Source organism: Electrophorus electricus, chromosome 1 (genome assembly GCF_041902795.1).
Source record: "Electrophorus electricus isolate QZ-2024a chromosome 1, ASM4190279v1, whole genome shotgun sequence".
Lineage (NCBI taxonomy): Eukaryota > Metazoa > Chordata > Actinopteri > Gymnotiformes > Gymnotidae > Electrophorus > Electrophorus electricus.
Window position 1 is genome coordinate 41,875,782 of NC_137497.1, and position 19,774 is coordinate 41,895,555.

Consider the following 19,774-nt stretch of genomic DNA (forward strand, 5'->3'; position numbering starts at 1 on the left):
ATATATATATATATATATGAATAAGTTTCGAGAAGTTGCTTTAGAAAGGCAAGGCTGTGCAGCAACTAATGGTGCCAGTTTAATAACTACCCTCTTTTCATGATATTGAAAATATATTAACATAAGGATTTGAAGGTAACAGCATTTAAAAGTGTTTTGCGGTGCATCGTAGCCATAGCAGCATGCCAGCGACTACTTACACTACTCATATTTTAATCTGCAGTGTGACTACACACACACGCACACATACACACACGCTCAGTCTTGCTTGAGCACATGCTCCACCCCCCGTGTGTGTGTGTCTCAAACACTTATGTGATTGAATGTTAGAAATCATCATAAGTGTTGACAGTACTGCAGCAAATGGTTCATTTGTTACTATAGCATAACTAGTCAGTCATAATAGCATAAATTGTCTATTCTACTGTTCCAAAACTGCACATTCTCCCCACATTCCTGATTTAGCCGCACATATGCGAATGAACACACACTCACATTCCTTCCTCTCTCTCTCTTTGTGTGTGTGTGTGTGTGTGTGTGTGTGCGCGCGCGCGCTCTTCGCAATTCCAAAAGACAAGGTCGAATGTATTTAGTATAATACAGATCCCTTGTTTTTAATATTGTCTTTCTTGTTGCCAAAGTCATCTGAAAACATTTCTATAAGTTGATCTACGCCCATTCGGAGGCTTTCACTCGCTATTCACCAACACGCGCGACGTATTTAGCGCAGGCGTGCGCGTTGTAGTTGCACCCCGCGACGCAGGGCGCGCAGCACTCTTGCGGAAGTGGTGTGAGGGGAATGTCGGGCCGTGAATGATCGCTTTTTGAAGCAGCTCCGGACATCAGCGTTATGGGTAAGAGTGCTCTCGCGTCGCTCCGTCCAGTTCATGAGAACAGAAGCTCAGAGATAGGCGCTTTTTTGCCGTGTAGCTTTCGCGATGGCTGAGCCCGTGTTTCGGACCAACGCCCGACTCCTCTGCACTAGTTCAGCTTCGCTAGAGATGGACCGCCAGTCAGGCATTTCCTGTGAATATTTTCCTCATGTGTCACTGCTTGCGGTAGCGACTAGCTGCCTAAATAAGCAACGTTAGCCGACTTAATTAAACAAGACAACATAATAACATCCTGTACTTATCAAGCGGAGCTGAATATTGTTTAAAGAAGTGTAATGGCTCTGTGTTTTTGTGGTCGTGGCTTAACGCTCGCTACGCAAACTCGAGAAAAGTGGTTTGCTCGGCGAGTTTGGAAATGGGGCCTAATCGAGCGGCTAGCTGACGCGAACGTTGTTCGGCATTATCTGGCCACTTTGGTGGTTGACAAAAGCTGCGTGACTTGCAACCAAAACACTGTAAATCTTCAAACTGAAAATCTGCAGTAACTCGCCTTACAAAGGAAGCCGAGCTCGCTAAGCTAACCTAGCCTGGCTAAGCTAGCTAGCTATAGCTGGATGTGTCGCTCGGCCCGAGGCTGTGGTCTTTTTGTGCTTACCGAGACTAATTTGACTGGGTGCATTTTGTTTGTTAGTTTTTGTCAGTCAAAAACGATTTAAATATAAGTAAGTTCGTGTTCGGCAATGTTGTGAAAAAGGTTGAAAATGAATTTATAATCGATTAGTGGATTGTGTGAGGCTTCAGAAAAGGTGAAGTGTTTTTTTGGGGGTTTTTTTTTTTTGTTGTTGGATCATAATTGAGCCAGCAAAGGTGAGGCCTTCCTGGGGTCACTAATCAGGTTTAGATGCTTGAAGACTGCAAATAAATTGAGATGTACAAGTTAATGTTCCTGCACTTCACAATGGCCAGTATGGAAGTACTGGCCCTGTTACAGTATGCAGCAGAGCGCAGGTTTACAAGAATGTTCGTGTGTTGGTGAAGGAAAGCACTAATCTATATAATACGTCTATACACCCTTTCCTTTTGTCCACGTAGTTCATAGAAACAAGATGTCATCCTTGCAGGACTTTGCTTGGGGACTGCACAGAAACTGAACTGCTGTAAATAAACCAATTGCTTTTTAACATGCGTTTTTACTGTGAGACTCTTTGTTAGGGGCTGATGAAGAATACCGACAAGGGCTGTTAAGATATTTTATGATGAATCTGAGCCAACATGCAAACAAAGGATGCTGGTGGTACTTAGTACACAGCAGGCTGAACTGCTCTGACTGCCTATAATTTGGTCTCTGCTCTCAATTCTGTAGAAATTGCTTTTCATTGTAGAGGAAATGGGTCTCATCATCTCAGAATGCTAATGCAGCTAACAATGAGCAACACCTACGAGGGGTGTGGTACTGTATGTGGAAATAGTTTTGTGCAAATTGGTTCATTTCAGTTTTCTTTCATTTTTAGCTGTGGTAGCATTTAAGTACAGGAGCACTGCATGTTGATAAATGCAGACTCTACTACCGCTGGTATTTTTTGGTGTCATGTCTTAAGGATTGTCTTTATCTGAATCACTTTTAAGACCAGAAGAGTGCTAGTAATAAACACTTGAATTATCTCAGTTTATTACCTCTGAGAGCATTTTTATAGTTTGTTCTGTGATTTGTGCCACTGTGTTGCTACAACATCGATTTCTCTCTTTTTATTCCCCACTGTTTTCCTTCTGTGGGGGGAAAATGGTTGTATTGTGGACGTTGGGACGTGCTAACCGTGACGCGACAATTCTATTTCCACAACTTAACCTTGGTCTGAACTGGACATTGCTGGAATTTTAACAAACAGCAGTGAGTATCGGGAAACAGCAACAGTGGGCTTAACACTAAACACTTGTTCAAACAGAAAATAAGTGACACGACCTTTTGAGGTTTTAAATACTTATCACTCTTGACTTTTGTGGTCATAGAAAAAATACCTAGTGTTCTTTAGCACTGCATGTCTTAAATTACTTTTTTAATGTTTCTGAAAACCCATAATCTAAATCAAATAACCTTGATTCCATGTTAAAATGTGTCTGGCTTTATGGCAGCAACAGAAGAATCTCGAGGGATATGTTGGCTTTGCAAGCCTTCCCAACCAAGTCTACAGAAAGTCTGTGAAACGGGGTTTCGAGTTCACACTAATGGTTGTGGGTAAGAAAACATCTTTTATTTCTTATGCCTGCATTATAAACTTTAGGTTATGGATTTGTCATTAAAAATAAGGTGCATTCAAGTGATGTGTGTTAAATGATTGATCCACTGCAGTTGTATTGCCAGCACTGAATTTCCGGACTAGTTTTGAATTTTGGCCAGCTGGATGACACGCATTCTTAACTGAACATGCTTTCAGGATAACCACACAGGAAATAGGGGTTGAAAGGCAGTGATTTCACATCCTGCCTACGTTTTAAAAAATGTAGGCCTGTTTTTCAAGATGGTGTAATTTAATGTGTGACATCAAAATGCTGACAGAAAAAGCACTCACAGTGTTTGTTTGCGGCTGTTGGAGTAGCGCTTTGCATTTCTGACGTTATATCGAACTTGAGGTCTGTCACTGAAATATTAGTAATTTTGAAGAGCAGCTAGAGTCACATTTTTGGGGCCTCACTGAAAATGGAGTCAACTTTACTGAGGGGTGGTGTGAGTTAGCAAATGTAACTGCGAAACTCTGAAACCATCTCTATCATGGTCAGTTTGCTCTAATACAGACAGACATTAAACAAATGGGAGCTTTTCCTCAGCGCAATTCGCAAGGAGACAAAACCACATGCTGGTCTATTGTGTGTGTTTCCCCCCCCCCCCCCCCCCCATCTTTTTGATCAGAGTTGCATTTTTGAGTCATTGCAATCTGTCTCTCAAGGCTACTATTGCAGTATTACATAGTCTAATACAGAAACAAAATGTTAGGGCTATTATAGCCCAGTTACAGTATGGTGCTTTATGTCTCAAGGCATTGTCACCTGCGTCACTGGCAAACCTTTTTATTGTTTAAAGCATTTATCCAGATGAAAAATCAGAGAAGACTTGAACTTATTTGATGTGTCTGGGGTATTTTGAGCATTTTCACTGACTCAGACATGACTAAGTATGCAGCTAAAAAATGGGAGTTTGAAGTCGTGCTGTCGGCCTTGCTTAAAGCCTTGCTAAATGCAGCTTTTTGTCAGAAGTTCATATTTTTTCATGGCCTGACCTTCAGAATGCTAATTCAAGGAATGAAACAGCTAAAGTTTGAACTAAACTAAAATGCCCTTGTACTTATGTTGTATAAAGTAATTTTAACTTTTATATGGTTTGTTGAGAAGTGTCTTATGGTGTTGACCTAGTGGCTGTAGTTTTTGCATTAATGGAGACTGGCCAGCTCTGTAATTGTTCCGACCATTAGCCGTGCCGGAGCCAATTCACCCTGCATAATGGGCTAATGTCAGTGTCCGAAAGGACACAGATAAATCTGTCTGACTAACAGCTCACGTCTGCTCACTGTCTGACCTGCACTAACACTAACATTGAGTGAACCAGTTTGTAGGGCATGCAATTTAAATCGAATGCCCTTGTTGACACGTAGAACAGTGAACGGTAATTTTGATTAATGTGTGGGTGGGTGTCTCTGTACTATATGTGGTAAAAATAAGTATGTTGCTTCGATTGACATCCTGCTTCAACTGAGGTTGTTGAACACAGAGATTTCGGAGTCTGTGGTGGTACCTTCTTACATGGTTCTTCTCCACTGCCAAGAAGGGAATGCAGAGTCCCTCACAACAGCAGCGAGCCTCAGCAGCACAAAGGAGCCTCTCTGTCTCACCGTGGCACGACGCCCTGTCGAAGCGCCACCACCATTTAATGATTCCCCAGGGTCACCCTTCTCAAACAGGCGGTCCGTCTGAATCTACAAAAGAGCTGTATATCTTCAACCCGCTCTTGTGTTCTTAATCAGTTGGTTGAGAATAAAACCTCTAAAACAAAGTAAAGCTTATGCTTTTTTTCCCCCCTCCTCCTTCTTTCACATTTCTTCAGGTGAGTCGGGATTGGGCAAGTCCACATTGATTAATTCCTTGTTCCTCACGGGACTGTACTCCACGGAGCACACGGGTCCTTCACATAGAGTCAAGAAGACCGTGCAGGTACTGGGCAACACGTCCACAGACCGAGTAGTCCTCTGGTGTCACACTTTTCACAGCGTTTTTAAACTTGGGGAGCTGCTGTCTCCGTGTGAAGGGCTCCGTGTGGATTGTTCCACTGCAGTGATGCTGGTTTCCCAGCATACCTCAGTAATGGTACACTGCTGTCTGCTACGTGTTGCTACATGCAAGTTCAGGAGACTGTATCAGCGTTTTCAAAGCCTCAGACTTGAGATTGTAATGTTTTTCATGCTCCCTCATCATCACATTTTAGAGAGTAGAATATATAGTATATAGGGTATTCAAAGCTTTTGAAACATGTTAACATCCATCTGTGAACTAGTTCAGCATCTCAAAATGTTTTCTAAACCTCATGACGACACCTGTTCAGTGGTAGTGTCATAAGACACCCTCTCTTATTGTAAGTTCACACCTACTGAATTACCTTGAAGAAAACCTAAGCCGGTGGGTTAATGAGCCCAGCTAAAACTTTTACACGCTTCTCAATTCAGTTCTTTGGTTACAAACACTGCTCTGATACAGCAGTGTGTAAACTGGATCAAAGGACTGGGTCTATAACTGACTGGTATGAGGGGGTCCTGTTTAAAAGCCGGTTGTCTGGATGTGTGGTGCCAATCTTTGAGGTGCATATGATGCTGAGCGTTAAGCGTTGTGTGACACAGGTGGAGCAGTCCAAAGTGCTGATGAAGGAGGGCGGAGTTCAGCTCTTGCTCACCATGGTGGACACGCCAGGGTTCGGAGACGCCGTAGACAACAGTAACTGGTCAGTGTCCTTTTCTTTTTCTTCCTTTTTTATTTATTTATTTTTTTAAATCAATAAAAAAAAGAATGTTCTTGGTACCAGAGTTATTGATGGTGTCTGTGCATCTAGACTATTGTGTGTGTGTGTGCGCTGTGCACTAGCTGGCAGCCAGTCATCGATCACATTGACAGCAAGTTTGAGGACTACCTGAATGCAGAGTCACGCGTCAACAGGCGGCAAATGCCCGACAACAGAGTTCACTGCTGCCTGTACTTCATCGCGCCCTCAGGACACGGGTGAGTCTCTGTGTGTGTGTGTGTGTGTGTGTGTGTGTGTGTGTGTGTGTGTGTGTGCGTGCGTGCTACCTCAATCAAAATTGTCTCTAGTGTGTATATGCGTATGTGCTGGTGGTTGTTTCTAAAGGTTGAACATGAAAATGGCCGAAAGCATGAGCAGGAACGGACAAGAATTTCAGTGGGTTCTTATCAAAGCTGAGGAAACAGCTTCATGTGTCGGTGTTTTCTTTGAGCCCACAAGTGTCAAGGACGCCCGTGTGCTGCGGGAGAAATTGCCATAGCGACCCACCTATTTCTTACTGTTCATGGGCACTTAACAGATACTGGACATAATGAGGCCCACCATCTTTAAGTCATTGATCACATATCTAATGACTAGAAATAGATGATGCCTCTGGTACTGTCACAGTGAGGCATACTGCTTGGAAATCATAGTTAGATAAATGTACAATGTAAAAGGCTTATCAAAAAATGACCATGAAACGCATCGAGTTGAAATATTAAACCATTTGAATTGGGTTTTTTTGTCCACCAGTGGCTGCAGTTGAGTTTGCTGTAGAGCAATGAGTGCTGATCACTGATCAGACTATAGTGCATTGGTGAGAAGGTGTACTAGGTATGTGCATAAACAGTCTTTCCATATGTGCTAGAGATCATGAGCATAAATGGAGGCCTGTTGGGAACAATCACTTCCCAGTCCTTCCACATGTATAGTCCAAGTTGACCTTGTGTTAGCTGAGAGTTGGTAGACCATGCTTTCAGGAGCATGCTTGCTGAAATGCAGCTAGAGTGTCTGTAGTCCTCTGTGGCACACCATGTCCTCACGTCCGCTGTCTAAATGCTGCAATAACTCATCGCCGCATATAATAGCAGATGCTTGGCCCACTGTATCACAACTGAATATTGGCTGCAGCTCCATAAACAGGGGCAAGAGGAAAGGTCACTTTAATTTCAGCCTCAGGCTGAAGAGCTGAGGACTGCTCTGGTTCTCTGGTTCTCATGACTGTCCCATGCATAGCAGGAGGCTGTGTTAAATTACAGGTTCCTCTTCTGCATACAAATTGTCTTATGCCTTTGCAGCTTTTGGTTAACACGAGCACTCCATTGTGCACATGTGAAAGTGGAAGTCTGCGCAAACACACGATGGTCACGAACAATGGCAGCCATCAACACAAATTGAAAGATGGAGTCTGGAGTGCTGTTCGAGGCTAAATTACTGTGATTGCTCACCTAGCCTGAAGCCGCTGGACATCGAGTTCATGAAACGGCTGCATGAGAAGGTCAACATCATCCCACTGATTGCCAAAGCAGACACACTTACTCCTGAAGAGTGCCAGCAGTTCAAGAAACAGGTCTGTCTCCTCTCTCTCTCGCTCTCTCTCTCCCCCCCCCTTGATCTCTCCCTCTCTTTTTAATGGTCCTGGCTGGGTTCATTCCCACCTCACCTTTGCTACAGTGGATATGGCTGAGCAGTGCTGAGGGCCTCACTATGTGTTGTGCCATCTGTTGGATCATTAATTCCCAGCAGGTGGGGAGATGCTGAGGCTGGGCCTAAATCCCAGCCTTCTCTTTCTCTCCACAAAAATGAGCTCTAAGGGTCGGACTTCTGTATTATGTAGGAGTGCTGTGGCATGTTATTAAAGGAATGGTTCAGCAAAGAATCAAATCGACACATTTTTCCCTTGTGCATGTATTTATATAGAAGTGTCCTGATGAGGGAGTAACTGTTAGCCTTGTGAATCCATTTCCAAACTAAAAAAGCAAACATTTGGACACCAAACATATTTTTGCTGATTGGCTGAGTTTAAGGGACTGGGGAGAATCTATTGCCAAAGCATTCCTTTAAGATAAAAACTGACTGTCCACAATCAATCTGTCTTCCAGCAACCCATCATGTGAGGACAAAGAGCATAATGTTGGATTTATTTCTGTAACTGGCAACCCAGTCTCTCAAGCTTGGTTTAGTAAGGGTAGGTGCAGAGTGGGGATCTCGCTGGCAAATAGCTGCTTAGAAGTCTGTAGTGACCTCTACTTTCCCTCTCTCCACACCCCCCTTTTCTCCTCGCTAATCAGATCATGCGGGAAATCCAGGAGCACAAAATCAAAATCTACGAGTTTCCAGAGACTGATGACGAAGAGGAGAACAAGCTCGTCAAGAAGATCAAAGTATGAACTTTTCTCTTTCAGTGTTTTCTAATACTTTTTCTCCCTTCCTTTCTGGTAATTCGGAGTAAGGCTCCACTATTTCTTCAACCTAGCCTTATCTCTAGTGATGTGAAAAGCCCCGACTACTGTCTGGAGGCCCCATTAACTGTGTGTATGTAGGACCGGCTGCCGCTGGCTGTGGTTGGTAGCAACACCATCATCGAAGTGAATGGGAAGAAGATCCGAGGAAGGCAGTACCCATGGGGGGTAGCAGAGGGTGAGGCGAGCAGAGCACTGACACTAGCCCCTCCCTGCACAGACCTACAGACACATGCACAAGCACCTGCTCTTAAGAGCTGCAGGGCAAAAAAATGCCACTCATAAGCCTTATTAGTGACTAGATTAAGACTGAGCAGTGTGAGAATTATGTAAGTTATATAAGGTAAAAATGTAAGTAATAAAGGTAACGATAGTCACCAACAAATGTTTTCCCACAGTTGAAAATGGAGACCACTGTGACTTCACAATTCTACGGAACATGCTCATCAGGTAAAGACGTACCTCAGACTGCTGTAGACGTCAGGTAGAATCCACTCTATCTGAGAGAGAAGCTACTCCCTAGCCCACTCTACTCATATAATCTGCTGTCCGAGTGAGAATCCACTCCCTGCGTTGTTATATGTAAAGTAAATTTCAGTGTTGCCAGAAATGCAACCTGTTCCGTCACACGTCACCTGTGCTGTTTTGTGCTTGGGTGCCAGTCCTGCCTTTAAGCCCTCCAGCACGCCATCTGTTCTTTTTGTGGAAGGGAATCTGAAATGGCAGCGCAGTTCCAGGCCGTGGCAGTGATGGGCGGAAGCACTCGCATTCTGCCTGTGTAGCGGGAACAGAGCTACATCACGTGTCCGTGTAACGTGTGCGTGTGATCTCTCCTCCCAGGACCCACATGCAAGACCTGAAGGACGTTACGAATAATGTCCACTATGAGAACTACAGGAGCAGGAAGTTAGCTGCTGTTACCTGCAATGGCATGGACAATAACAAGAATAAAGGCCAGCTCACCAAGTGTGTATTTATCTGCTTATTAGAATACAAATGATTATTTTTGTACAGTTTTTTTTTTTGTATGGGGGCCTGTATGCTGGTGTTTCTTCTCTTAGAAGTTGGGTAACAACAGATTAGTTTCAGTAAGTGGTTTAAGTGTTGGTTCTTAATGTCATCAGTGCAGTCATGTTGTTGAATAACACAGTACCTTAAAGAGACAGTTAGTACGTTCTCTCACTGAAATTGACAAGGCAGCATTAAAACTGTTGTTCAGTTCTGTAACCTTTTCATTTGTAAAACTCATCCCATTTTACAATGGTAAATCTGTTGTGGTCTGTACACGTACTTGTCCCAAGCATGCATGAGCTGTTGCGCATGCACGCACGCACACACACACACACACACTGTTGCATACAGCAGCCAGTAAGATGTGTTTCTATAATTCAACACTAACTGAATGCATAGCGCATGCCTGCCACGGGATATTACACTGGCAACATGCTTCAAATTCGGGTGCCTGATCAAAAGCATTCTTTACCATATCTGATTCCTATTTTAGCTTTAATATTATTTTTGCTCCTTAACAGACACTGATTTCAGCATTCTAAGTTTGTGTGTTTTTGTTTTGTAGAGTTGACTCAGTCGAAGGCATGTAAGTGGTGTTTTTTTGTTGTTGTTGGTCACCCCCGCCCCCAAGCTGTGATGTGCATAAACCTTTCCACTGGTAACAGTGCCCCCTGGTGTCTGGTGGATGTCTGTCCTGCTCCTTCTCTGCCAGCTTGGAAAAAAAACATCTGCTCAACAGTCGGTTGGACACCAAGCCTGTTAGACTGCAGTAACTTTGCAATCAGGCTTGTGTTTCTGAGCTTGCGTGCGTTCAGCTACTAGAAGAGAACATGGGCTGCATAACTGTTAAAACAGGAAAACTTTTATATGACTCAGCCACTGTGGGAGGTCTGCAGGGGCCTCCAGCTCCTCGAGCTTTTTTGTAGTTGGTGCTGCGTGCGCTCAGCTTACTAACCCCTCCAGCTTTCGCTGTTGCAGCAGTGTCACTCGTGTGGCCTGTGCACTGCCAACTTCTGAGATTCTAGTCCTCGGAAGGGCCGGAAAAAGCTCCAGAGCGTTGGGATAGTTTCCTCCCTCGTCTCCCTCACCTTTCGGCCACCCGCTGAAAGCTTTGATCTGGGCCTTTCACCAGTCAGATTTAAGATTAGGAGTGGGTGATTTCTTGCTGTTCTCCAGGTGTCTGCTTCCACCCCCACCCCCCCAAACTCACTCTCTCTCTCCCTCTCGCCACTCGATGAGCAAGATGACGACGTCTTCTAGAGTTGGTTTAGAATACTGTAAGAGATCCCACAAAACTGCAGGTCGGCCGCCATGTTGTGACACTGTGTGCGTGTATGCGTGCGTGCGCCTCCACCAGGAGCCCCCTGGCCCAGATGGAGGAGGAGAGGCGAGAACATGTGGCCAAGATGAAGAAGATGGAGATGGAGATGGAACAGGTCTTTGAGATGAAGGTCAAGGAGAAGGTCCAGAAGCTGAGAGACTCAGAAGCAGAGGTATTGCTTACAAAATTCTTTAAAAAAATTATTTTTTTTAAGATTATTATTATTTTCTCATTTAAATATCTGCTTTACTTAATTCTTAAACATCGAGTTGTTTTGCACCTTTTTATGGAGCTCCATCCAATGTTCAGTTGTGATGACAGTGGGCCAATGGAACTAGTTATTAAGCATGGAGTATTTTATTTCAAAGTGTATTATTAGCCAACCAGTCAGACTCACACGGTACCACTTGAACCATACACACAACCTCTCCTCTGCCGGTGACCTCACTGCATTCCTCCACCCCTTGACACACCCCACAACCCCACAGCTGCAACGGCGTCACGAGCAGATGAAAAAGAACCTGGAAGCGCAGCACAAAGAGCTGGAGGAGAAGAGACGCCAGTTCGAGGAGGAGCGGGCAAACTGGGAGAGCCAGCAGCGCTTTCTAGAGCAGCAGAAACTGGACGCCTCTAGGTATGGGTTCCTGACAGGCACTCGTAGCTCAGTCCCCATCCATACATGTTCTGCACATCACAGGGAGGGCCCCTTAACCCAGCCACTAAGAGTAGTGCCAGGAATAAAAGAGCAAAAGAACTATGTACTTCTTTGAGCTCTCTAGTGTTCAGTCTGCTCCATGTCAGTGCTAGCTAAGGCAGCGTTCCTGAACCCCACACTTGGAAGGTCAGTGCACAACACGGTTCACTTCAGGCATGTTTAAGGCTAAGGCAATGACAAGCTACGCTTTTTCGGTAGCTCTCCATCTTGAGGTGAACAATTCAACCCCCTAACCACTCTTTGCTAGTTTCACATCTTGTAATGACAGAAAATTAACAAAACAGCAAAGTGCTCGGCCATGTAACTTCCAGTCAGGAAAAACCTGATGTTGTCTCTTGCCCACAGGACCTTGGAAAAAAACAAGAAGAAAGGAAAGATATTTTAAAACGCGACTGCAGGACGACCAGGTTGCTCATCGCCGTTCTCCCCAGTCCAGATGTCTGTGTAGCTCTCTGACAGTGCTGCACGTGCGTGCTACTCGGTTATGCCAGAGTACTGCGAGAGGCACACAAACAGCTGGACATGCGGTCCCTCAGCAATCCAAACCCTTATTAATGTGTGTACATATATATACACAATCCTATACTCCTTTTTTTTTTTTTTTTTTTTTCTTTTTTTTAATTAAAGCATTTAACAGCAAATGTCCACAGATGTGTAGTGATTCAACAGCCACCTTTTTGGTTGTTTTTGTTGCCAATCTCTCTAGCTTTTTTTGAGGTCAGAAAAAGACTCTGCATAACGGGGTTATACCTCTTTGTTGTCGATATTCGTGACTTGCGCATCTTGCATGGAAGAATGAGCAGAACTCTGCTACTCCTAAAGTGTAGTGTGTGTGTGTGTGTGTGTGTGTGTGTGTGTGTGTGTGTGTGTGTGTGTGTGTGTGTGTGTGTGTGTGTGTGTGTGAAAAGGGTTTCCAAAAAAAAAAAAAAAAAAGTTTTGACTAGCCAGTTTCCTACCGTGGTCCACCTCCTATAACTTAATTTTTTGGTTAGTTTGTCTTTTTTTATATGTTTATGTATCCTAAGCCAGGTAACAAAAATATTTTTTTTCTAAGTTGGTTTTCTCAGAATCAATTATTTTTGTGTGCCAAAATGATGGTGAACTTGTTTGTATGTAACCTCACCCATACTACACTTGACCTAATCTGACCTCTTGTATTCTTCAGAAAAACGCAAGTTCACAGAATATTTTTCCTCCCTTTTGGTTTTGTACTCCTGTATTTTTTTTAAATGTTATTTTTCATTTATTATTGTACAGTCACTTAATAAAACATGTGATACTGATATGGTTCACTGATGTTCAAGCAGTATTACACAGGTTTTATAGATAGTTTGGACTGTCTTCACTGATTGAACAGTAGAGTTCATTTAAACAGTAAACAGGTTGTATAAAACTCTTCTGTATCTTCAGCTACATTTTCTTTATGGTTAGTCTTTTTACTGTGAGATGTTTGTCATCCATAGTGAAACCTGGTTTAATGAGGCATGGCTCTGAGCACTGGTGAAATTTGGCTTCCCTGGAGGCTTACAGTGGTTGCAAATATACAGTGTGATCTGCAAGCAAACATTTCATTCTGTACTCTAGCACAGGGGCTTTAAAATGAAATGGTGACCACAAGGTTGAAGTGCAGAATGTCAAATATATTTTCATGGTATTTGCATCTATACTGGGTGAACACAGTGGAATAAGCCCTTTTAATCCTCATTACCCTACCCCCAGGTTCAGGGAAAAGGTAGTAACAAGACAGCATATTCACTAGTGGAGGTGACTAACTTGGGTAGTCATTCTTTTAAGGATGTTATAAATATTTTCCAAATCATGAAGGGTTTTATCTTCAATAACATGAAGTTGTTCAAGAAGAGTTATGAACATAAGAGTTTATGAACAGCCATACTGTGGCTGGTGAAAGGCAGTTAAACGTTCTGATATTTTAATGTACTTTTAATAAGAATCCAGTGAAATTTGCAGTCCTGTTAAAACCAAGTCCCTAAATGTTCATCGGGGGGTGTTTACAAGGTGCTAGATTTCTAAACACAGATGGAAAATTGAAGGTTAGGAACTGGACACTAACATTTCTGAGCATTTTTAAGAAATAGTATAAAGCACTAATTGGGCACCATGAGTAGCCTATTTCATGCCAAAATAAGAGTCCAATAATCATCTGTTTTAGGGCAAATCTAATCCAGAGCATAGAATGTAATCCTATAGATAACTAACTTCTCAAAATTTTTATTTGCAGGTGTTATTGAATTTACTTGCACTGAAATTCTCAGGTAATCTCTTAAAAACATACAGGTAAAAAATACACAACTACATATATGTACAGTAGAGGGGCAGTGAAAGTGTTAAGGATAGTACAAATGCAGCAGTTAAAGTAGGCAACAGCATATCGTGTAGTATAAATATCGGGCAAGAGTAGCAGTAAAACATGGCAGTTTAAATGTATGACAGTGAGGGGAGAAGTAAAACCTTTAATTTGTCCTTTTAGCTATTCAGCAGACTAATGGCTTTGGAAATAATACCTGTTCCTACGTCTGCTTGCACACAACTGAATGCGTCATTACTCATGCAGTTTATTATAAATCTCCTGTAGAGATGGAAGTTCAGGCGGTCATGAACAGAACAAGCAACCTACGAGATTGTGTTGCAGTCAGAGATAAATTATTAAATAAATAATTTTCAACAAGGGGTAGCATGGGCCTATTTCTATTTTCACTTCCAAATCTCTAGAATATTAAAAGCGCCGCTCCGCTTACGAGCTTCCGTAGGGCACGCCCATGTTTATCAAAATGAGGAAGTAGTGGACCTGACAGTTATGAAAGTGATACTAGCAGCAGATCAGATCAAATATGTAGTTCGCTTACTTTCCATATTCTTGCACCAGAGACGCAGCAAGAGTCCTGCGATTGGGGCAAATGAGAGTCCACCATGACACATGATGGCGTACAACGAGTAACACTTTATGGCATCCTTTTTTGCTTTGCGACTGTTAGTGTGCAGGCAACGCGGTCAAAGGCGAAACTCTACAGCATATCGGACGAAATCACAAATAACCTGAAATCCGAACACAAACCGGCTGGATTGGCAGGGTTTGAACCAGGGGACCTTGCCCAAGATTTCAGAGTGAAAACTCTAGATGGCGAGTTTGTTTATCCGCTTCAGAAAAATGCGAATTCCTCGGTTATCATTCATGCATTCACCAATAAGTCGGCTTTCTTGGAGTGTTTGTGGACATCCAGTGCGTCTCTCTCAGACTTGGTTCAGTATTTGCCTGAGACAGCTGAGGTCCTTTTTTTGTCTCTGGACGACTCTGCTCCTCTTGATGCACTTTGGATGAGGGAGCAAGTCTATCGCGCGGCGACATTCAGGTGTTTTTCTTGTAGAATTGGACCACGTACGTTTCCATCTTTGAATGTACAACGTTAATACGCCCATTTCCTGTTATTAGGGGGAAAGAAATTTTGTCCCGACTTCATTTCTCACCCATTCCTGTCTACGCGCTGGGGAACTGGATACCGAGAGTGCTGTACTCTTGGGGATGCGGCGGACACAACTGTGGCATCGCCCAGGTGCTTTTCACCTCTCCAGGTAGTCGCGCCAAGTGCGCAACAAAGAAATGATCCATACAGATCATACATTTAAAACAACATTACTATGTCTCTCGTTAACTTTTATGTATCTTAGTGGTGATTTAAAATGGCTAAATGCTCACATTTCAGAGTGGAAGATGCCCGTGGTGTCGAAGCGCCTGAACGCCAGGTATGACTGGTTGGATGGTCACTGGGAACCAAAGTCGTACAGTCTGGTCGACGCGGGAAACGGTTGTGAGCCTAAAACCGCGGCTGCTGGAGCTGTTGCCTGGGTGTCTGAGGGCGGCTGCTCTTTTTACACAAAAGTAAGACTTAAGAAAACTACTCATTAAACAGAGTAGTTTTACACCACTCTCCCATTAGTATAGGTGATTTGTGATGTGTCAGGTTACTTGAGCACTGTGGATTGAATTGCTCTCTGGTCCTCATTGTTCCTCCCTTAACCAGTGTACCATTAAATGAAGAATCCTTCTCGTGTTTTCTCACCCCCAGATTAAAACTATGGCTGACTCCAAAGCTGTTGGTGTGCTGGTTTATGCCTTACCTGGCAACCCTATTCAGGATATGAATTGTGATGCAGAGGAATGTGAGACCCCCCTCAGCATCCCTGCTTCTATGCTCCACATGGAACCTGCTGTAGTGCAGGCCCTGCTGTAAGAAGCCCTCATAGAACTCAAGCTTATAATAAGATCAGGGAAAGACAATCAGATCTGGTGGCTGTAATTCTTTTGCTTCTGTTCGCCTCTATACATATTGATATAGTTCAGATCTCTCTCTTTCTCTGTTTTGGGGACAGAATGCGGAAACCAGTGAATGTGTCATTTCAGGTTACTCCTTCACCAAACGTCTTCATTGCAATCAACCAGCAGGGAGAACTGGCAGAGATGGGCAGGTTCCTTTATCCCACTTTCAGGTTCCTTAGTTGGCAGGCTCAGTGGTACGTCAACAGACTTCTACCGCAGCTCACAGATAACGCATTCATATTCTATTCTAGTATATGTGGTCTTAATTCAGTTTTACTTCCTCAGAATTCCTCACTCGGATGCTTTTAAGGGGAGTTCCACTTACAACATTCTTGCTCTCTTTGGCAGGTTTGACTTCTTTGAGGACTTGGTGGGGCGCCTGAAGAGGCCGGCCGTCGTGGTGCCCGTGCTGGACGACGCGCTGATGCAGGGGAAGGCTGGGGCCCAGGCAGTGGTCCAGCTGCCCTCAGGTCAGTTTAGAGGCTGTCCCAAATAAAGGCAACATGCTGTGTAAAGGGAGGTTGTTGTTACCCATATCCACTCCCACCCTGAGGATGACTAAGGCTAAAAGAGTTAAAAATCGCACTTTAATTTAGTTTAGAAATAAAGTAAAACCCCTAAGAACTGACGCAGCTGGCTGCTGACTTCTCGGCTTTGTGCTGTCGTCAGCCCTGCAGGAGTACGACACGCTGGAGTTGGACGCGGCGCTCTCCTGCCCTGGTCGGCGGGACGAGACGTGCGCCCATTGGGACCACACCGTGCAACTGCTCGTCTGCTGCGAACGCTTCAGCCCCTACTGCGACCTGGAACTGGGCCGCTGGATCACCGCCTTCCGCAGGTGCTCACACCTCGCACAGACCAACGGGAGCGTGTTGTTCTTGGTACCATGCCAAATGCTGCATGCTAACGTTCATTCATAGTGTCATGTAGTCTGTATTGTGCTGCTGTATTATCAATGTGCAGTATATTCATCGTAAGTATTGGAAAGTGTGAGTTGCGCAGTGCTTGTTTATCGTTGAGTGTGTTTACATGCACTTAATAATCCGATAACTGCAGAAAATCATATTTTTTCAGTAATCTGATCAACGCATTTTCAGATGGGAAAACTCCGGGTTTACACAAGTCAGGCAATGATCGGATTTCTACTTTGCAACCGGCCAATAATCTCACAGAATGATGTGATGTAACCTTCAAACTTCCTGCCATGGCTTTTTGTAAACATTGTAAACATTTGCTTTACCAGCAAATATGGATCTTCTTTATTATGGTCACTAATGGTTACTAATAGTCTGCAGTTTAAATTCTTCATTCCCTCTAGCAAGTACCGCATTTTAGAGTCTCCCCTAAAGTGTTTGATAGCCATTTTGCGGGTGCTAAACTTAACTGTGCTAGCCGCTTCTGGGACAGCTCCGGTTAACGTCTGCAAGCATGCGCACTCTGAGAAATCTGAAAGAAATCGGAGCAAAGATGCGCTGCGAAATCAGATTACTCAGCTAAAAATCAAGCTCTATTTATCAAATTTCTAGGTCATAATACGATCTAATAAATCAGAGTATGCTGTTTACATGTCCACTTGAATAGTCATAGAAATCTAATTATGACTGGATTATTAAGTGTATGTAGATGCACTCATTCTTGCCTTCATGAACAGGATGACTACACTCCCCTTTTAAGGGATCCATAAAGTTGAACCATAAACAATTAATAAAAAACAAGTGATAAACAAACGTATTACATTGCAAAAACGTAACCTAAACCATTTTTGAGTTTATGCTGTGTGATCTGTCTTGGCGTGAGCAAGCTGCACAAAGTGCATTTTGTAAGAGGTTTAGAAATCAGGAATCTAGAACATTCTAAAATATCAGGCACAGAAGGCCAAGTCGAAGATGCATGGGTCCCAGAAGATTGGAGAGGCTGTGCGTCTGGGCTTTACACCGGTTCTGTGCCTGTTTCTGGCAGAGGCACAGGGCGCTGGCTGACGGACGTGTCGCCCCTCCTTCCGCTGCTGAGCAGTGATCGTTGTGCCTTGACCATGAAGACCGTCCCCTGGGCCATGCCCTGGATAGCATCCCTGAATCTGCGCTTCAGCCATAGCGACCGGTCAGGTCAGGACGGCCCTACGCAAGCTAGCAACTGAGAACATGTTTTCACAGTCTCATCTGCCATTGGAATCAGCGTATCGCATCACAGCTGACACATCTGATGTCAGAGCACTAGAGTTCTGCTAATACACAATGCATACTGTCCTGGGCGAAAATGCAGAGAACCGTTGCAGGGAAATTGGGAAATTTGCTTACATAAGTCATCTTGTACACAGAAAAAAATCATGTAAAGTCTTAAACGTTTTAATATAACATTTAAACTAACAGATGACTTGGTGTTTAAAAATGACCAATAGTTTGCTGTTGAAACAATAGCTTATGCTCGTGGGTCAAAGTTGAAGGCTGGGGTAGCAGGGGACTTTGGGCTTCACAGCCAGGTGTGATTTTGAACATTTTGTGCTCAGTTTGTTCTACAGAAAATTCCTCAGATTTGCTTCACCCTTTCAAGCTGACCTCTCTATACAACGGTGGAACCTTTGACAAAGACTACAACAGGAGATTCCAGGAGATCAAATTTACTATTCCAGTTTTGGCTAAAAAGGTGATTGGTGTTTGATGTTCATGAAGATAGGAGAGAAGGTTGGTCTAAGTATAGTGGTCAGGGTTCCAGAAGTACTAATAACCAAGATATCATGATGTCATTTGTAGTGACGATACCATACCACACCTAACTACGTGCATTTCCTAAAGAAGTGAATATGGTATATTTATACAATACATATAACCACACAAAACATTTGCAGAATTACTCAAACAAGTGTGTGTGTGTGTGGGTGTGTTTGTAGGTGGAGCTGTATGCTGTTATCACAGGCCATGGAAGTGATGAGAATAAGTGTAGTGAATTCTGTGTAACGTCGCACTACTTTCTTGTCAACAACATGTACAACAATTCTCTAACATTTGAATCAGCTGGTGGGTAAGACCTCCAGTCCATGGAGTGGTTTCATAATGATGCAATTTAAAGAGCAGAGTTCTGTCACTTAACATCCAGTGAAGGGGATAATCTGATGTGTGTGTGTGTGTGTGTGTGTGTGTGTGGGTGTGTGTGTGTGGGTGTGTGTGTGTGGGTGTGTGTGGGTGGGTGTGTGTGTGTGTGTGTGTGTGTGTGTGTGTGTGCGCGCACATCTGTGTGCATGCAGGGTCAGCCCTGGGCTGTGCCCTGCGTGTGGGTGAAGGGGCAGTGCCCAACGAGCACGGCACATGGCTGTACGGGCGTGGGGGATGGTGTGACGGCCTGCAGGTCGACCCATGGAGGGTTGACATCACGCCACAGGTACAGGATATAAAACACACTTTGGTCTTATTGAGAAATGCATCTAGAAAGAACTAATGTGAGACCATCCAAACTCCTTCCAGACCCTGAGCCTCTCACAGTAGGTTATGGCAGTGATACTGTGTTGCAGATCAGGTGGAGGAGTGTAGATCGTAGTCATATTGTGTGTCTCTCTTTAGAAAGACTAGTCTTGTTTTCTGATGACCTCTGGTGAATCGACTGTGGTGATATTTGTTTATATTTGCCTGTGCAGCTTGACATGGGCGGGTCCAACACCATCCTGTACTTTGGTCTCTATGAGGGACGGAACCCCAGTCCAGTCAAGGATCCAGGGTACATTATAATGTACTCCTACCTTGTTTTTTATAAGTGATTTCTAAGATAAACGTACATTTGAAAGATTTATTGTGTGTCAGACTCATGATTAAAGACTGCTATCTCAGAATTGGCTCTGCAGATTAGTCACTTCAAATGTGATGGACTTTGCTTGCAGAGTGCTGCACATTTTTGCAGGTTCCTTCTTCTGCTGTAATGAAAATGGTTATTAGTCAAGTCAGCAAATCTGTTTTTAGAGAACACATTAAAAAGCAACAGATGGTGCACCAGGAGCTTTACAATAAAGTCATATGAGATAAAAAAGAAAATAGAGTGAGATAAAATAGACAAACACTGAACAAATAAAACAA

General features: G+C 43.6%; 2 protein-coding genes across 4 annotated transcripts; both read left to right on the forward strand.

The window, feature by feature from the left end:
* The first annotated feature begins 764 nt into the window (after positions 1-764).
* septin7b (septin 7b) lies at positions 765-12,663 on the forward strand. Of its 3 annotated transcripts, XM_027012272.3 has the most exons (14): positions 882-2,721; positions 2,964-3,066; positions 4,927-5,033; positions 5,714-5,814; positions 5,955-6,089; positions 7,324-7,441; positions 8,163-8,255; positions 8,415-8,511; positions 8,732-8,783; positions 9,174-9,299; positions 9,910-9,930; positions 10,702-10,837; positions 11,154-11,299; positions 11,726-12,663. In XM_027012272.3, the coding sequence occupies exons 2-14, from the start codon at positions 3,057-3,059 to the stop codon at positions 11,763-11,765; spliced, it is 1,182 nt and encodes a 393-aa protein (XP_026868073.2). In that variant the 5' UTR covers positions 882-2,721; positions 2,964-3,056; the 3' UTR covers positions 11,766-12,663. The 3 variants fall into 3 exon arrangements, with proteins under 3 accessions (XP_081576422.1, XP_026868073.2, XP_026868074.2); XM_081720296.1 differs by lacking the exons at positions 882-2,721; positions 2,964-3,066 and adding an exon at positions 765-854; XM_027012273.3 differs by lacking the exon at positions 9,910-9,930.
* Positions 12,664-14,152: 1,489 nt separating this feature from the next.
* On the forward strand, positions 14,153-19,491 carry LOC113578800 (uncharacterized). Its single transcript, XM_035525822.2, has 12 exons — positions 14,153-14,748; positions 14,829-14,968; positions 15,100-15,275; positions 15,463-15,623; positions 15,767-15,907; positions 16,062-16,183; positions 16,383-16,551; positions 17,673-17,818; positions 18,220-18,356; positions 18,601-18,727; positions 18,955-19,088; positions 19,342-19,491. The coding sequence occupies exons 1-12, from the start codon at positions 14,309-14,311 to the stop codon at positions 19,459-19,461; spliced, it is 2,013 nt and encodes a 670-aa protein (XP_035381715.1). The 5' UTR covers positions 14,153-14,308; the 3' UTR covers positions 19,462-19,491.
* Positions 19,492-19,774: the final 283 nt, after the last annotated feature.